The sequence below is a fragment of the Dendropsophus ebraccatus genome, chromosome 1, assembly GCF_027789765.1.
Source record: "Dendropsophus ebraccatus isolate aDenEbr1 chromosome 1, aDenEbr1.pat, whole genome shotgun sequence".
NCBI lineage: Eukaryota > Metazoa > Chordata > Amphibia > Anura > Hylidae > Dendropsophus > Dendropsophus ebraccatus.
The window spans coordinates 95,909,632-95,928,879 of record NC_091454.1 but is presented as its reverse complement, the minus strand read 5'-3'; the positions used below and the strand labels follow the sequence as shown (position 1 = coordinate 95,928,879).

General features: G+C 39.6%; 1 protein-coding gene across 2 annotated transcripts in view; it reads right to left on the bottom strand.

The window, feature by feature from the left end:
• Positions 1–4,594: 4,594 nt before the first annotated feature.
• The window catches only part of SYT1 (synaptotagmin 1), a 431,113-nt gene continuing 416,459 nt past the window's right edge, over positions 4,595–19,248 (bottom strand). For both annotated transcript variants that reach the window (XM_069975616.1, XM_069975625.1), the window contains exons 13-14: positions 10,161–10,294; positions 4,595–7,432 (exon numbers count right to left, since the gene is read on the bottom strand). In XM_069975616.1, the coding sequence (XP_069831717.1) occupies positions 7,226–7,432; positions 10,161–10,294 (341 nt within the window). In that variant the 3' untranslated portion in view covers positions 4,595–7,225. The remainder of the gene's footprint in view (positions 7,433–10,160; positions 10,295–19,248) is intronic.

The window sequence follows — 19,248 nt, the reverse complement described above, 5'->3', positions numbered from 1 at the left end:
AACCTCCCTTGACATGAGAAAACAGTTCTGTAATCATTTATATGATGTACAAAGCCTATCTTCTCTCTGTAGAAATCTACCACCAAATGTAAATTGCAATTTCTAATTTAACCCCTTCAAGACCGAGCCCTTTGATGCACAAAAGTCTGGGTCAAATTAATGCAATGTTCCTCCCCACCTTCTAAGAGCCATAGTGCTTTTATTTTTTCACCTACAGGGCTGGTTAGGGTGTCATTTTTTGCTCCATGATCTCTAGTTTTTATTTATATCATATTGGTCTAACAGAAAAATTTTGATCGCTTTTATTAATTTTTTTCTGATATATAATTCAAAAAAATCAGCAATCCTGTGTTTTTTTTGTTTTTTTTTTACGCAGTTCACTGTGCGGGAACAATAATGTTATATCTTAATAGAGCGGACAATTCCGCACGTTTCATTATATAATGTTAAAATTTTATGTTTAACATTTATTTAAAAATATTTATATTTTTATAATGGACAAGGAGGTATATTAAACATTTATTTGGTGGTGGGGGGGTATAAGGGGTTTTTAAATATTTTTTTAAACTTTTTTTTACTACACTTTTTTTTACACTTTTTTTTCACAGTAAAACATACAATCATTAGATTGCATTTACTGATCTATGCTATGCCATAGCCATAGCATAGATCAGTGCCGGAGAGCAGACTATGTTCATAGAATGCCGAACCGCCAGGATGGAGGTAAGAGGCTCACCCCCGCCTGACGGTACATGCGATCTGGATCACTCAGTGACAGATGCTTGTTCTGTCACTGAGTACCTTAAACATTTAAGGGGTTAATGAGATCGCAGCTGCCTCTCATTTTTATCAGCTCCGCACACTAATGTGTGCGGGACCGCTCTCACTGCAGTGGTCCCTCACACAACAAACCCCTTCAGTGTCAGGAACGTGCATATATGTTCCTGCTGAACTTGGTGTATGCAGCAGAAACGTATAGCTACGTATTGCTGATGTGAAGGGGTTAAGCTTATCATGTTTGGCAATTTCCGCATTATTTTTTTAACCAGTACTTGGATCTATTTATAACCTCATTACCTGTATTAATAAGTAAAACACTGTATATAATTCTGAACTACTGGATACTTAGGACGTGTGTTAATTTTCAAATTACTTAATATTATACTTTATTAACCTCTTAACTAGAGATGAGCAAACCTCAAGCATGCTCGAGTCGATCCGAACCCGAACTTTCGGAATTTGATTAGCGGTGGCTGCTGAAGTTGGATAAAGCCCTAAGGCTATGTGGAAAACATGGATATAGTCATTGGCTGTATCCATGTATTCCAGACAACCTTAGAGCTTTATCCAAGTTCAGCAGCCCCCGCTAATCAAATGCCGAACATTCGGGTTCGGATCGACTCGAACCCGAACCCAGTTCGCTCATCTCTAATATTTAGCTTTGGTTAAAAAGTTAAAGAATTCCATGAGTCAGTTTGTGATAATGAAAATAGTTAAAAACAGCCCCCCAACTGCAAAAAAAAAAATCGACTCGAACCCGGTTCGCTCATCTCTACTCTTAACCTCTTCACATCAGCCATACATATATATTAGGGATGGTCCGAACCCTCCGATGTTTGGGTTCGTATGAACCCGAACGCTCGGCATCAGATTACCGCTGTCTGCCCGCTCCGTGGAGCGGGTGGATACAGCGGGAGGACCGCCTGGAAAACTGGGATACAGCCTATGGCTATGGCTGTATACCAGTATTACAGGCGGTCCTCCCGCTGGATCCGCCCGCTGCACGGAGATGGCAGACAGCGGACATCATTACCGAGAGTTCGGGTTCGTACTAACCCGAACCGAACTCGGTTCGGACCATCCCTAATATATATACATTCCTATTCCACATGCCCTGTTCACTAGAAACTTATATATACACTACTGAACTGAAGGGGCTTTCAATGTGTGTGGGGCTGCTCCAATATGAGCTGTCACGCACACAGCAGAGTCACTGGTTCTGGAGGTAATGACAGGCAGCCACGGTTATGGGCTGTGGGATCAGAGATCTGTGGATAGAGTTTACTCTCAGGGAGACTGTATGTACAGTTTGCCGATGGTACTGATCTATGTCATGCTATGGCTTAAGACAGATCAGTATATGCAATCTAACTATTGCATATTTAACTGTAAAGAAACATTGTAAAAAAAAGTGTAAAAATACAAAATAAAAAATAAAAAAATAAACCCTTTATAAAATAAATCCCAAATAAAGGTTTAAATTACCTCCTTTCTCATTATAAAAATAAAAATATATATTATATATCGTAGTATGTGGAATTGTCCAATCTGTTAAAATAGCAAAATATGTTTCCTACATGGTGAACAGCGTAAACTAAAAGAGGGGAAAAAATAGTCAGTCGACTACAGAGGTATACATGTTTACATAGCTTTTCTAGTGTTTTACTATTTTTTAACAGTAAAACCTTATTTTTTGGAAAGAGGCATTTTTTAAAATGGCTCTATTGGGATTTTTTTTTTCACCTATGGTGCTGTGGGGGATGTCATTTTCTTGCATCATGACCTCTAGTTTCTATTATTATCATTTTTGTATATGTCCAATGTATTGATAATTTTTTTCTATTTTTTTTTAATATATAAAATGTAATTTAAAAAAATTAGCAATCCTGCAGTTTTTTTTTTTTACTGTTAAATTACAACAAAATGACACTGTTCACTGTGCAGGAACAGTATAGCTTTATTTTAATAGATCAGGTAATTATGCACAAAACTATATATAATGTGTTTATTTTATTATTTTTCCATGTTTTATTTATAACATGGGAAAGGTAGTTTACACCTTTATTGGGGAGGGCTTTTGGCATTTTTTTTTAAACACTTTTTTAAGTCCCCCTGGGGAACTTTTATATGCAGTCATTAGATTGCATACACTGTTCAATGCTATGCACAGCAATAAACAGTGTAAACTGCTATCTGCTGATAGAGCCAGATAGTCAGACTTTATGAGAGGATTAGGGATCCAACTGCACAAAGGTAAGAAGCATACTTTTGGCAGTTAGGGACTCCTGATTGGTGCTCCTGTCACTTACAGTTAAATGGCACAGCGGCCCATGGTCTTTAGGGAGTCAATGGCGGGCAGCCATGCAGTCATGGCGGCCTATCATTGACAGTGAGAACCTGATCTCGCTTTATAGCTCTATACCCCGGCGGCGCATACATTTATACCTGTTTGCAGGAAAGTCCAGTCTGAGGTGGCATAAATGTATGCCTACTGATGTTAAGGAGTTAATAACCTGGTAATAATTATGACTTCAACCCCTAGACAACCCTGGGCGTACCCAGTGAACGATCACTGTGCCCACTCATTAAGTCTTCAGATACAGCTGTTAAAGTTGACAGCTGCATCTGAAGACTTCATTGCAGCCTTAACCCTGGTGTCTAGTGGGTGGATTGCCCCCCCCCCCCCCCCCCCCGCGCGACACAGTCACGGAGGGGCAATCCCTACATCCGGCATCGGCCGGGGTCTGCGCCGCAATGGCACTCGATTGCTTTCGGCTGCAGCAGTTGAAAGCAATTGAGTGGCGATCTCATTGATCTATGCACTATAACTATACTGCATAGATCTCAATGAGAGATCAGTGTACTTATACTAGAAGTCCCCCAGAGTGTAAAAAAAAATTATTTTTGTTATTAATAAAAAAAAAAACCTCCCCTAATAAAAGTTTGAATCACCCCCCTTTTCCCATGTTATAAATAAAGATAAATAAATAAACATGTTTGGTTTTGCCGCATGCGTCATCGCCCGAACTATTAATTAATCACATTCCTGATCTCGCACTGTAAACAGCGTAAGTGCAAATAAAATCCCAAAGTGCAAAATTGTGCATTTTTGGTTGCATCAAATCCAGAAAAATTGTAATAAAAAGCGATCAAAAAGTTGCATATGTGCAATCAAGGTACCAATAGAAAGAACACATCATGGCACAAAAAATGACACCTCACACAGCCCCATAGATCAAAGGATAAAAGTGCTATAAGCCTGGGAATGGAGCGATTTTAAGGAACGTATATTTGTTATCAAGGGTTTGAATTTTTTACAAGCCATCACATAAAATAAAAGTTATACATGTTATATATCATTGTAATTGTAACAACTTTAGGAACATTTATAACAAGTCAGTTTTACTCCAGGGTAAATGGCGTAAAAACAAATACCCCTGAAATTAAAAAAAAAATTGTTTTTTTAATCAATTTCACCACACATTGAATTTTTTCCTGGTTATGCAGTGTACTTTATGAAAAAAATTCAGCATGTCTTTGCAAAGTACAATTAGTGGTAAAAAAATAAGGGCTCATGTGGGTTTCTAGGTGACATAATGCAAGTGCTATGGCCTTTTAAACACAAGAAGGAAAAAAACAGAAGTGCAAAAATGCAAATTAAGCATAATGTGTCACATAAATGGGTCAAGAACAAACATAAATCATTCTTCCTTTCTTGCACATATTAGTTAAATTAGGGTATCTCACTTGTTTTCAATACCATTTTAAAGATCCAAATGTCTTATGTAACATATTCAAATAATTGAGACTTAAACAGGAAATAAAATATTTTTTATTGAATATTTGCTGAATATGTCAAGGTTCTTAACAACGATCTGAAAACTCTACTGTGGTAATCACTACACAAAGTGAAACTAAACTGTAACCACTTCATCAAAAATGAAGGTATACACAGCAAACTTTGTTAGCCCGCGGGTCACGAGCAATATGGCAAGAGAAAACACCCAAACATTTCTACGAGATACAGGAGAGAAACTCACACATAGAAACACTCAAGCAGGCAGTAAGTATAGACAAAGGCAACTAGGATTTCTACAGCATCAGATTCTAAGACTTTACACAGCTTTGTCCAAAAAGGTAGATGTGGCTGTTTATGGTTTTTACCCTATTCTGATCAAATAGCAGGTACTAGAAGTTTATCACTGGTTTATATTACGCTGAGGCAGTAAAAATGCATTAATATTGATTATGAATGCACTTTGGGCAGTACTGACCTGCATTTTTAGAATATCCATTGGACACATACAATTGGGAAGTTAAAAATAAATAAATAAATAAATTAATAAATTATAATTCTGAAATAGTATGATGACGTTTGGTCAACTGTATTATTGTACGTATATATATATATCAGCTTACTATTTCAGATTAGGCAGCATTCAGACCTTTACATTACTAGAGCCAAGATAACAAGGTATATATGATAGTTTAATAGTAAAAAGATCTGAAGTATAACCTTTTCTATCGCTATATCCTTATCAGTAATATATGAGAAACACCATTAATTGCACCACTAGATAAAACTGCCAATTGTACCTTGGCAGGGACATCACCGATACGTCTTGCCCACAAAGTCATTTATAGGAGTGTAATGCCCTGTTTTGTATCCTTGATCCTGTGTCATAATTAAAAAATAAATGCCCCCTATTCCTAATCTGTGCAATGAAAATAAAGGTAACTATTATATATTGTTGCACAACATTTTCTCACCAAATGATATGCTTAAAGGATTTAGTCTGCAATGTTTATTGATATATATATTTAAATATAGATAATTTATGGGTTATATTGCACAGTGCTCATTACATTGCTGTGTGATCTACCTATCCTGTATCCAAGATCCAGCATAGCTCCCAGTTTCAAATTGGTCCATAGTAACCTATTTGTGCTATGCTCTCCTGCAGCAGTGCAGTAGAAAGAGATGGCAGTATCAGTACAATATCACTATAGAATTAATTGATTGCTATTCACTGAGAGAACTAAGTTTCATCTAAGCACACACGGCAGTCACAGTGATACACAGAGCAGTCGTTTAAGACTCTTATGGAATGACTAATAGCTTCATAATAGTGCCATTTACTACATAATAACATTGAAAACATTTAAAAACTCCTCCTGAAATGAGCATCTAGTATACACAAGAGGGTGCTCCAGTTTGCTAGCACTTGTTCTTTTATACCATTTTTAAAGGACAAATTAAAACTTATTATACAAATAGTATATATAAAAAAGGTCACTAGCTGTTTTGGCTTACTTGAAGTGCATTCAGAATTATGGCTAAATCAGTTTAGTCTTTATATATATATATATATTGGGTCACAATACTGTTTGTTAACTATGAAAACGGTGACTGTGTACTCGGCACAAAGCTTTCCAGCAATGGTAAGTATGCCTCACAATCTGACTGTGAAACAGGGTATGCGAGTACAACATACACACACATCGAGTACATGGAATATGGCATGTGAAACGGACAGATAAACCACAAGATGTACATTCTATCTAAAGCTAAAATTTACAGGACTGTGTCTGACTAGCAAAAAGTGCTGTTTGCACAATCATATCTCATGGGTCATAGGGAGTAGTCCTGGAGATTATACATACATACACATATACAGAACTTCTGTATTCCCTGTTATTACCTCTTCACTTCGATTGAAAAATGCCACAATTTTAGCTTAGATTTCTTTTTCTTAACACATAGATATATACAAAGTAATAGCTTGGCATCTAGTGACCAGACCTGTTATGGACATTTACACGACTCCTCTAATTGTAGTTGTTGCCGCTGACTGAAATGTACACTTATCAACTAATTTGCTGACAGAAAGTATGGAATGTACGCCTATTTAATAATTGAATGGATCTGGTCGAGCTCAGATTTAAGTTGTCCTTTAAGATGTCAGTGCAACTCTACTAGTGCCTTATAAGTTGGAATTTCTCCTGGAATGCGGACGATACAATAGTTAACCTGTAATATAGTATCAGCTCTTCTATATTTAGTCAATTTACATTGTTTAAAATAGAACATCTTATTAAAAACATCGAAGTATACACATAATTAGAAACGCGTACAACATACAAATACACGGACTAGAAATAAATGTTGGCATACTGTTATATACAAGAGTGTGATATTAAATCGATTCATGCTCTATCTACACATCATATTGCTTAAAAGAAGAGTAGGAGGGCAGTTGTGTGGCGCACAATATGTTTTCTTTTGAGGGAAGTAAGAACATTAAAATTTGTGCAAATTAAATGAATAGGTACGAATGATCTGGATTAGGAATGCATGGAAAGACATGAAAGGACCCATACTACTGAGGTATTTACATATACTGGCTAAAGAGCACTATATGGGCAACCGCACATTGGGTTTTTCTTATTTTTTAACACCAAGCATTGCATCTACTTCCTCCTCAGGCGTTAAAGTGTGCCACTGTGCAATGGGTCGTCGTGGATTGGCCAGCATGTCTGACCAGTGTCGGAGCTCCGCACCAGTACTGTTGTAGCCTACAAACACCTTCCCAATGGCATCATTTTTTCCAATCTTGTCATAGTCCAAAACAGTAACAACAACTTGCACTTTCTGAAAAAGAGTAAAAATAAAAAGATTAAAATTTTGGTATTTTAATGATAATGGTGACCCTGTAAATGAAACTGTGTATTGTTCCAAGCTATTCTCTCCATGGGCAACACTTTGTACTCTGATGTCACAGATCTTATCTAAGAACTCCAGCTCCATCACTTTAATTGATGTCACCATCTCTGACCAGCCTCTGCAATCAAAATCACCATCTCCCTGTCAAATGCAAAGATACATATTTACCTTTATTGGGACATAGATGGGAGGTTTTTACTGCAAGCTGATGCAGAGCAGTGGGTATTAAATGCAGCAGGTGCTGCAACCTCCCTGTCTGCTGTAAAATAAGATGTTCAACAAGGGAACTGGCAGGAGTGCTGTGGGAGGGGAATTGGCAGGTAGGAAAGGCTGTGATGAACAACTAATGCTACATTTACACGATTATTCGCCCGATCGTACGATTAACGATGTCGGAGTAATAATCTTTTTTTTCATAACGATCAGCATTTAGACGGTACGCTATATGGTACGGAAAATTAATTTTGCGATCGTTTAGCGATCGCTTAAGCCTATCTCACACATTGGTTAAATCGGCAAATGACTGTTCACACGAAACAATCTGTGAATTTTTTGCGAACGATCAACGACGATTTGAGAAGTTGTTGAAAGATCAAAATGAACGATTTCTCGCTCGTCGTTTGATCGTTTGCTGCGTTTACACATACGATTAAGGTTCGAATTTGATCGTTATCGTGCGAATTTGCACGATAATCGTTCCGTGTAAACGCAGCATAAGGAAGAGCAATGAATTCTGGAAATTGAAACTGCTTAACCAGGAAGAATAACTACAGAATTAAGGCCCTTAAAACAAATGAATTGTTGGTGGTTTCAAAACTGGGGCAGACAGGTAAGGAATGCTATATGCTTCTGCAGCATGTTTATTTTTTATACCTGATCTCGAAGTACCCCTTGAATAGTAATAAGAATGAGTGTAGGGCTGATTAATTGGCCCTTAGGGCAGCTCACAATTAGCTGGGTTGCTGATAGATTCCTGGGGGCATGGAGGTCAGACCCCCTGTGGGTCCTTTGGATAGGTAAAGGTGTACCATTGTAAAAGTGGTGTTTTAAATATCCTTTCTTCATATTCATGTACTATAGCATCACTGGATTCCCCAGTATAGTAATACACTGTAACCATAATCACTGTGGTTATTATCCTTGCATTGTGATGTAACTGTGACTAATATTGTACCTGGGACCCAATGGTTCTCTCATTAGAATATACCATCACTATAAAGTATATATTAGGTGCAATAAATCTCAGGCAGATGGGGCATATATCAATTTCTTCTTCAAGAGGAAAAGAGGTAATGGAAACCTAATTCTTCCCGGAGTGTCCTGGAGGAAAAACACAGAACGCTGGCTCTCTCCTTTTCCTACACTACAGTGAATGGACATACCTGGTGCTCAGACTGTTTATTAATTCAGCATTAAAAGATACATGAATTCATGTAAATGCTGCTACAGTAGAATTTACCCTATTTCCACTGTAACTCCCCAATTCAAATGTGTCAGCTGCTACCGCATTGTTTTTTCCATGTTTTTTTTTTCTTAGCCCTGAATCAATAAAGATACATTAAACTTAAACCTAATCGTTATGTAGGATGAAAAGACATAGCTGCTTATTTACAAGAACTACACCATACCTGTCCTAATGTGTGTGGTATTACAATTTGGACTCATTCACTTAAATAGATGTGAGCTGCAATACCACACACAGAATGAAGACAAGATTGGCGCTGTTCCTGGAAAAAGCAGTTTTGCTTTTCTAATCCAGGAATGAATGAAGGAATGAAAATGAATATCACTGTTTTGCTGGCTTAATGGAATCACTGATTCACAGATGTATAGAATACAGGAAATTTCTACATTTTTCAAAAGTAAAGTTGAAGCTGGATTTCCAATTCAACAATGCATCCTTAATTCAGACAGATCTGATGGATCAGCAAAAGCAAAATTAAATAAATAAAATAATTCTTTAAAGCAAAGTGTAAACTGTAAAGGGGCAATTAGCTGCAAAATAGCATGGATACCATAAAATAGAATAATCAAATAATCAAATATTATTTTCTATAAAAAGTAATCAAAAAGTAAATATAAATATGTCTTAAAATTTACAAATGTCTGATTACTGTAGTAGCATCATTTTGTTATTGATAATTATGCTGAATACACGGCTATATTGAGTTGATATCTGAATGGCGCACCAATAGATTTGCATTACAGTCTATGATAAGGTAAATGATGGTAACTGTCAAAATGATGGTAAAGAGTAAAATCTCATTTGTCTTATCAGCATAACATTTGCCTGCAAAACTCTCGGTCTGAGATATTTCTATTAGAGCCAGTGCTATTTAACCATAATGTCACTTCAGCACTTATGTAATGAGGTTCCCATTCACCAGGCCACCTATCTCTGGTCAAAGAAGCAGATAAAACCTTGTATAATTAGTGAAATGTAAGTGAGAAGTGTGAAAAGGACAGCCCCATGCAATATAGTCTTCTTCACATTTTATCCACTATTTTATAAAGGCTGTTAAAAGGCTCAGTAGTAGAACATAACATGGTCTGAAAGCGCAGACAGTGCAGTAATTATAGTCCTCATTACATCTATTCTAAAGCAGAATCAGATAGGAACCATGTTTGGATGCTTCAAGGTGATGTTTTAGATTACCTGAATTTGCTCAAATGGTACTTCAAAGCTAAAAGACTCATTGTAGTAGGGATTAAGTGTATTCTTCTTAATAGTTGTCTTCTTTTTCTTCAGTCTTTTGCCATTCTGCATGAGATGAATTTTCACATAGGGATCTGGAAAGATTTAAATGTAATTAGAAGTAAGTATGCTGAATAAAAAGGTCTATAAAATGGTATTTAACATTCTTAGGCAAACAGTTGGTGTAGGCGGTTGTGTGTAATAAGGCTGATGATTTCTCATAATGTTAACCCATAGCAATGAGACTTGTGAAGGATGCTAAAGGAGGCAAAGATATTTTGTGATATGGAGATGATGTTTTTGTGCCAAGATAAACTGCAATATTGTTTCTTTTCGATCTTAAGGGCTAATGCTCACAATTGTAGAGGCTTGTAAACCTTTTATGGTGGTGTGTGTAGTGCCCACAGATCTAAAGGTTTAGGATGTGGTATGCAGAATTATATGATGGGCATAAAGCAGACTATTTCTACCATATGACAAATGCATTTCATATGGAACCATACTACTGTGTTCATGGGCAGTGTCCCAGAACCTGTGTGCCAATGCAGTGTATACAGCATACCTGATGCTTAACTGATATAAAGTATATTACAGCACAATCTGTGGATAATGGTGCTATACTACATTTTGGTCACTAGATGGCTCTGTTTTCTTCTTTAATGCTGAAGAATGCTACAGGGGTTAAGTGCCAACATGACAAACTGTACTTGCTTGAGGGAAAGGCCCTGTGGCCAGTGCCTGAAGTAAGAAGGAATAAACTGTTCCTTATTTCTACAAGTTCCTAAAAGCCAGGCTATGGCCTGCTGGAGCCAATAGTGGTTAACTACCAAAAATGAAGGGATTACACCATTGTATACCACCATTTGCAACAACGACCGCGATTAATTCAAAACTTACGTGCACTGCAGGCTGAAGGAATCCCGGCCGCAGTGTTTACACATGGTATACACTCCAGCCGGAATCCCTAGTGGCCGCACGAAAAACGGACACGTCAGTTTTGTGCGACCGCTATTCATTAAATAGCGGCCGCACAAGCCTGATAAGTCACACAATGGAGCGTACGTCAGGTTTGCAACAATAGCCGTTGTTTAATCACAGCGGCCGATTGCATTAACCCCTATGGAATCAGCTGTATACACTACAGCTGGGATACCATGTGGCCGCACAGAAAACTGCCATGTCTATTCAGTGAACAAAATAGACTGTGCCCACAGTGTAATATGAAACATGTAACATTGTGTGCTATGGCTAATAGGAGTGTGGGCACACCCGAATGTGAAGTTAACCCCTTAACGACAAAGGGCGTATAGGTACGCCCTATTGCCGGTAAGGGCGTTCAGAGCGGGGCCGCACAGCGACCCCGCTCTGAACCGTGGCGGTCCCGGGTGCCACTTGTAGCCCGGGACCGTGGGTATTAGCGGGCATGGTCCGATCGCCGTGCCCGCTAATACAGTAATCAGATGCAGCTGTCAAACATGACAGCTGCATCCGATTACCAGATCCAGCGTCTCCCTGGTGTCTAGTGGCGGAGATCGCTAACATCCCGGAGGAGCGATCTCCGTTTCTGAAGCCGGCCGGGGACCGCTCCAAGATGGCGCCGTCCCCGGCTCGGCACTCGTTTACTTCCAGCTGCAGCAGCCGGAAGTAAACGAGTGCCTATCTCATGGATCTCTGCAGCATATCTATGCTGCAGAGATCTCAATGAGAGATCAAAGTGTATATACTAGAAGTCCCCCAGGGGGGCTTCTATTATAAGTGTAAAAAAAAAATATATAGTGTTGTTGTCAATAAAAAGCCCCCTCCCCTAATAAAAGTCTGAATCACCCCCCTTTTCCCAGGTTATAAATAAAAGTAAACAAATAAATAAATAAACAAACATGTTTGCTATCGCCGCGTGCGTAATCGCCCAAACTATTAATTAATCACATTCCTGATCTCGTACGGTGAACGACGTAAGCGCAAAAAAATCCCAAAGTGCAAAATTGCGCATTTTTGGTTGCATCAAATCCAGAAAAATTGTAATAAAAAGCGATCAAAAGTCGTATATGCGCAATCAAGGTACCGATAGAAAGAACACAACATGGCGCAAAAAATGACACCTGACACAGCCCCATAGACCAAAGGATAAAAGCGCTATAAGCCTGGGAATGGAGCGGTTTTAAGTGACGTATATTTGTTGACAATGGTTTGAATTTTTTACAGGCCATCCGATACAATATAAGTTATACATGTTACATATCGTTTTAATCGTAACGACTTGAGGAACGTGCATAACAAGTCAATTTTACCCCAGGGCGTATGGCGTAAAAACACATTTCCCCCAAATAAACAAAATGCGTTTTTTTTTTTTCAATTTCACCACACTTTGAATTTTTTTCTGGTTTCGCAGTGGACTTTATGCAAAAATTCAGCCTGTCATTGCAAAGTAAAATTAGTGACGCAAAAAATAAGGGCTCATGTGGGTTTCTAGGTGGAAAAATGCAAGTGCTATGGCCTTTGATGCACAAGGAGGAAAAAACGAAAACGCAAAAATCGAAATTGGCTCTGTCCTTAAGGGGTTAAAGTAATGTTTACCCAGCCGAACATCTCATGCAAATGTGCATGCAGATTATGTGCTTCAATCTACTCATGCGGACATTTATTTGTATTAACAGCTTTTTTCCCATTCATAAATAATTCCTGTGACCATCCACAGTTTATGTAGCTTACTCACTTCTATGTCATAACATTATGCAATCCAATAAAATTTTACACTTACTAGCATGTGTCACCATAGCTGAGAATTCACAAATACCTTGTGCGAATATGGAAAAGATTTATTTTGTGCTTGATATAAATTATGTTATTTCAGGTTGAAATAGGAAAGAGACATACTTTGTGATTCAGGCAGTAGAAAACAATATTTTATGGAGTGTTGATAAAGGAATTGTTCTTGCTACTGCTGACAGCTTTACAGGCTCTGTAGACAAAATTCTGCCAAAGACACTTTCAATCAGAGAAGGATGATTGGAAAAAAAGATAGATTTTAAATTGTGTTTGATTGTTCAGACACCTGGAAGCGCACACTTTACGTAAAAAAATGTAGAACTCGATAGCCCTGTGGAGAATGCTGCCCGTCTTCATAAGCAATGTAGCATGAGGGAGTCTATCAAGTGCATGACATAAAACATCCCAGCAGACACTGCACTCCAGAGACTAAGCAAGCACAAATACACAAAGGAACAGATGGCTTACTGTCTTCATGCAAGCCAAGAGCGACAAATGGATGGCTCACTAGATCTGCAGCCATGTAAAATGCGTTTTATATCATAACCTTAGAAATCAGTGTTAAAATTTTTGAAAAAACAAACAACAACAAAAAAATACAGTCCCGCTCCACCATATCTGAATCTTAAAAATTAAAATTATAAGACTTTGTCTAATATTGTTATACTAGAAAATGTACCCGGCGCTGCCTGGGTATAAAGTGTCAGTGTGTTAATTAGATTTGTTCTAAGGTGCCCAGGAGGCCAAGATAAAGGTATTGTTTCATCTGAGTTAATCAGTGGAATTAGTGTATACCTGTAGTGCATAGCTGGAGGGGTTCTGTATACACACAGTGTATAGTTTTTAGGGGTCTCGCATATCTGTAGTGCATAGTTGGCGGGGCTGTATACCTATAGTGTATAGTTGGGGGGGTCCTGTATACCTGTAGTGTGTAGTTGGGTGGGGGGCTGTATACCTGTAGTATATAGTTGGTGCTGTATACCTGTAATGTATAGTTGGTGGAGGTCTTGTATAGCTGTAGTTTATAGTTTGAGGGTCCTGGATACCTGTAGTGTATAATTGGTGGAGGTCTTGTATACCTATAGTATATAGTTCGGGGGTCCTGTATACTTTTAGTGCATAGTTTGAGGGTTCTGTATAACTGTAGTATAGAGTTGGTGGAGGTCCTATATACCTGTAGTGTATAGTTTTGGGGTCCTATATACCTGTAGTGTATAGTTTGGGGTCCTATATACCTGTAGTATATAGTTGGTGGAGTTGCTGTATACCTGTAGTGTATAGCTTTGGGGTCCTGTATACCTGTAGTATAGAGTTGGTGGGGGTGCTGTATACCTGTAGTGTAAAGTTTGGGGTCCTGTATACCTGTAGTATAGAGTTGGTTAAGGTGCTGTATACCTGTAGTATAGAGTTGGTGGAAGTCCTGTATACCTGTAGTGTATAGTTTTGAGGTCCTGTATACCTGTAGTGTATAGTTTGGGGTCCTATATACCTGTAGTATATAGTTGGTGGAGTTCCTGTATACCTGTAGTGTATAGTTTTGGGGTCCTGTATACCTGTAGTGTATAGTTTGGGGTCCTGTATATCTGTAGTATATAGTTGGTGGAGGTCCTGTATACCTGAAGTATATAGTTGGTGGAGGTCCTGTATACCTCCTGTAGTGGTAGCACCTTGCAGAGGGGCAGTACCCTCCCGTTCAGACTTGCCAGAAAATCTGTTGTCTTTTTGAGGGGGGGTATGGCGGTATTGGTCAGTTCTGGTATAGCGGTGTTATCCATTCACAGTATGCCGGTATTGGTCAGGTCTGGTATGGCAGTGTTATTCAGTCACAATGGGTCGGTATTGGTCAGGTCTGGCATGGCGGTATTATCCAGTCACAGTATGGCAATATTGTTCAGGTCTGGTGTGGCGGTGTTCCCCAGTCACAGTGTGGTGGTATTGGTCAGGTCTGGTATAGTGGTGTTATCCAGTCACAGTATGGCGGTATTGGTCAGGTCTGGTATGGCAGTGTTACCCAGTCACAGTATGGCGGTATTGGTCAGGTCTGGTATGGCAATGTTATCCAGTCACAGTATGGCGGTATTGAACAGGTCTGGTATGGCAGTGTTATCCAGTCACAGTATGGTGGTATTGGTCAGGTCTGGTATGACAGTGTTATCCAGTCACAGTATGGCGGTATTGGTCAGGTGTAGTATGACAGTGTTATCCAGTCACAGTAAGGTGGTATTGGTCAGGCCTCGTGTGGCGGTGTTATCCAGTTACAGTATAGCGGTATTGGTCAGGTCTGGTATGACAGTGTTATCCAGTCACAGTATGGCGGTATTGGTCAGGTCTGGTATGGCAGTATTATCCAGTCACAGCATGGCGGTATTGGTCAGGCCTGGTGTCGCGGTGTTAAATGTGATGTGTGGAGCTATTACCTACCTATCCTGATGCTAATTGGTGAGTGAGGATGGGGCATCTTCAGGTTTAGTGCTTAGGGCAGCTGGTAATACTGTCCTGTATACATGTACTGTATAGATGGAGTAGGGGGCCCTGTATACATGTACTGTATAGATGGAGTAGGAGGTCCTGTATACATGTACTGTATAGATGGAGTAGAGGGGTCCTGTATACATGTATTGTATAGATGGTGTAGGGGCTCCTGTATACATGTACTGTATAGATGGAGTAGGGGGTCCTGTATACATGTACTGTATAGATGGAGTAGGGGGCCCTGTATACATGTACTGTATAGATGGAGTAGGGGGCCCTGTATACAGGTACTGTATAGATGGAGTAGGGGGCCCTGTATACATGTACTGTATAGATGGAGTAGGGGGCCCTGTATACATGTACTGTATAGATGGAGTAGGGGGCCCTGTATACATGTACTGTATAGATGGAGTAGGGGGTCCTGTATATACATGTACTGTATAGATGGAGTAGGGTGTCCTGTATACATGTACTGTATAGATGGAGTAGGGGGTCCTGTATACATACACTGTATAGATGGAGTAGGGGGTCCTGTATACATGTACTGTATAGATGGAGTAGGGGGTCCTGTATACATGTACTGTATAGATGGAGTAAGGGGTCCTGTATACATGTACTGTATAGATGGAGTAGCGGGTCCTGTATACATGTACTGTACAGATGGAGCAGGGGGTTCTGTATATACATGTACTGTACAGATGGAGTAGGGGGTTCTGTATATACATGTACTGTATAGATGGAGTAGGGAGCCCTGTATACATGTACTGTATAGATGGAGTAGGGGGCCCTGTATACATGTACTGTATAGATGGAGTAAGGGGTCCTGTATACATGTACTGTATAGATGGAGTAGCGGGTCCTGTATACATGTACTGTACAGATGGAGTAGGGGGTTCTGTATATACATGTACTGTATAGATGGAGTAGGGAGCCCTGTATACATGTACTGTATAGATGGAGTGGGGGTCCTGTATACATGTAATTCCCTGTATATACATGTACTGTATAGATGGAGTAGGGTGTCCTGTATACATGTACTGTATAGATGGAGTAGGGGGTCCTGTATACATACACTGTATAGATGGAGTAGGGGGTCCTGTATACATGTACTGTATAGATGGAGTAGGGGGTCCTGTATACATGTACTGTATAGATGGAGTAGGGGGTCCTGTATACATGTACTGTATAGATGGAGTAGCGGGTCCTGTATACATGTACTGTACAGATGGAGCAGGGGGTTCTGTATATACATGTACTGTACAGATGGAGTAGGGGGTTCTGTATATACATGTACTGTATAGATGGAGTAGGGAGCCCTGTATACATGTACTGTATAGATGGAGTGGGGGTTCTGTATACATGTAATTCCCTGTATATACATGTACTGTATAGATGGAGTAGGGTGCCCTGTATACATGTACCGTATAGATGGAGTAGGGGTCCTGTATACATGTACTGTATAGATGGAGTAGCGGGTCCTGTATACATGTACTGTACAGATGGAGTAGGGGGTTCTGTATATACATGTACTGTACAGATGGAGTAGGGGGTTCTGTATATACATGTACTGTATATTTTGAGTAGGGGGTCCTGTATACCTGTAGTGCCCTGTATATACATGTACTGTATAGTTTGAGTAGGGGGTCCTGTATACCTGTAGTGCCCTGTATATACATGTACTGTATAGTTTGAGTAGGGGGTCTACCAGTTATTACTGTGGATGCTGTGAGGCAGCTTCCCTAGCAACCATTTAGTTTCCAGCTCCCTGTAAAAATGAAAGCAGTAATCCTATTGGTTGCTAAGGCTCCCAACTGCCGTTTTACTGCTGGAGACATGCAGCTAATTATATCACCTGTGTTTGCAGTGTGGAGATTTTCCCATTCATCTCTATGGGGCGCCGCTCTTCCCCCTCCCCCTCCCCTCCTGTACATCTGGCAGGGACGGGACCTTCGCAATAACCTTCCCAGGCACCCAATGTATCTGTGTGCCAAATTTAGGGTCAAACTGTTCAGGCGTTTGGAAGTCTATACAGGACAGACAGACAGACAGACAGACAGACTTTGATTTTTATGATATAGATTAATATTGGCACAATTTGTTCAAAAAATCTGGTTTACATGGTTTTTAGACACTGCACCTAGCTTGAGAAGTGGAGTGGCTTACTGGAAAGTGGGTGTGGCTTTATTAATAAGGACGTGACTTATTTTGGAGTATTTATTAAGAATAAAACTAAGCCAACTAACATATGGCTCAAACTTAGATTAGTCACTAAGAAAGGGTGATCACTATTAGAGATGAGTGAACCTCAAGCATGCTCGAGTCCATCCGAACCCGAACTTTCGGCATTTGATTAGCGGTGGCTGCTGAAGTTGGATAAAGCCCTAAGGCTATGTGGAAAACATGGATATAGTCATTGGCTGTATCCATGTTTTCCAGACAACCTTAGAGCTTTATCCAAGTTCAGCAGCCCCAGCTAATCAAATGCCGATCGTTCGGGTTCGGATGAACTCGAACCCGAACCCGGTTCGCTTATCTCTAATTACTATTGTTTCACTGCTGAAATCATTAGGTGAACGGGATTTAAGGCTGGCACATGCTACACACAAGGTAAGAATCTGTGCCTCCTCCATGGTGTACCCCAGGGACACAACCTTCATAAACACTCCCTTTATGTTCTATTGTGGTTGTACAGATGGCTTCAGCTGGTCTTTAGACCTCTGACGTACAATGTTTTCCTAGTCAGTATGGCACAGCCACATAAAGAAATTTATCTGCACAGATATTTTTCTATAGGGTAGCTACAAATCAGGGATGGGGAACCTTCCCTCCCTTAAGCGTTAGCTGTCCAGGCATGATGGGATAACCCCTTTAAATGTCCTCTAAAAAAACATAGCCATAACCCTTATTATCAAACCAGAATTTCACTAAATATATATTTAAATGATATGATCTATAGTATGAGCTTTGCTCTCAATAGGGATCATGATGTTAAATCAATAAGGCATCAATGATGTAAAATGGTTCGCTGAAAACTGTTATCACAAAAATGCTGAAATATAGTAATGAGGGATGTAAGAACAACCTCTGATACACAAAAGTAACATTTGTTGTAAATATGTTTATTTCCCCAAGTTTTCTGTAGTAGACAGCCTGGATTCTCGCTAGCAAGTACATTTAGGCTACGTTCACACAACGGAAAATTTCTGTTACTCACGGCCGTTGTAACAACGGCCTTAATTAATAGAAATTTTACAATGCACTGCAGTCAGAGGGAATCCCGGATGGAGTGTATACACCTAGTATGTACTCCGTCCGGGATCCCTAGCGGGCGCAGTAAAAACTGACATGTGAGTTTTGTGCTGACGCACAGAACTGGCTGTTCACGCAATGGAGGGCGTAGCTCTGGCCGCACTCTGCATTGTGTGCAATGGTGAATTGGGATGCGAGCGCACACGAATGCGTCTGCATCCTAATTCAATAGAAATGACATTTGTCCGTCCAGTACTGCAGTATTGGCCATTATAAACTTCACTGACAGCTGGTGTTATATGATGTGTGAACCCAGCCTTAGACAGTAGAAGACAAGAAAACAAGTCACAAATTATTCAGGTGGGAAAAAAAAATCTCTAGCATAAACTGACATTACCTACATTAACATTTATTTTAAAAAAATACACTATAGATATGGATCATTTGGCATGTTATTATGCCTACAAATTCCATATGTGTGGTGGAGGGTGTTCTCCAGCTACTGTAACTTCTCATGGCTCCTCCATTACCACTAGTATCTATAAAAACACAAGGCTAGCTT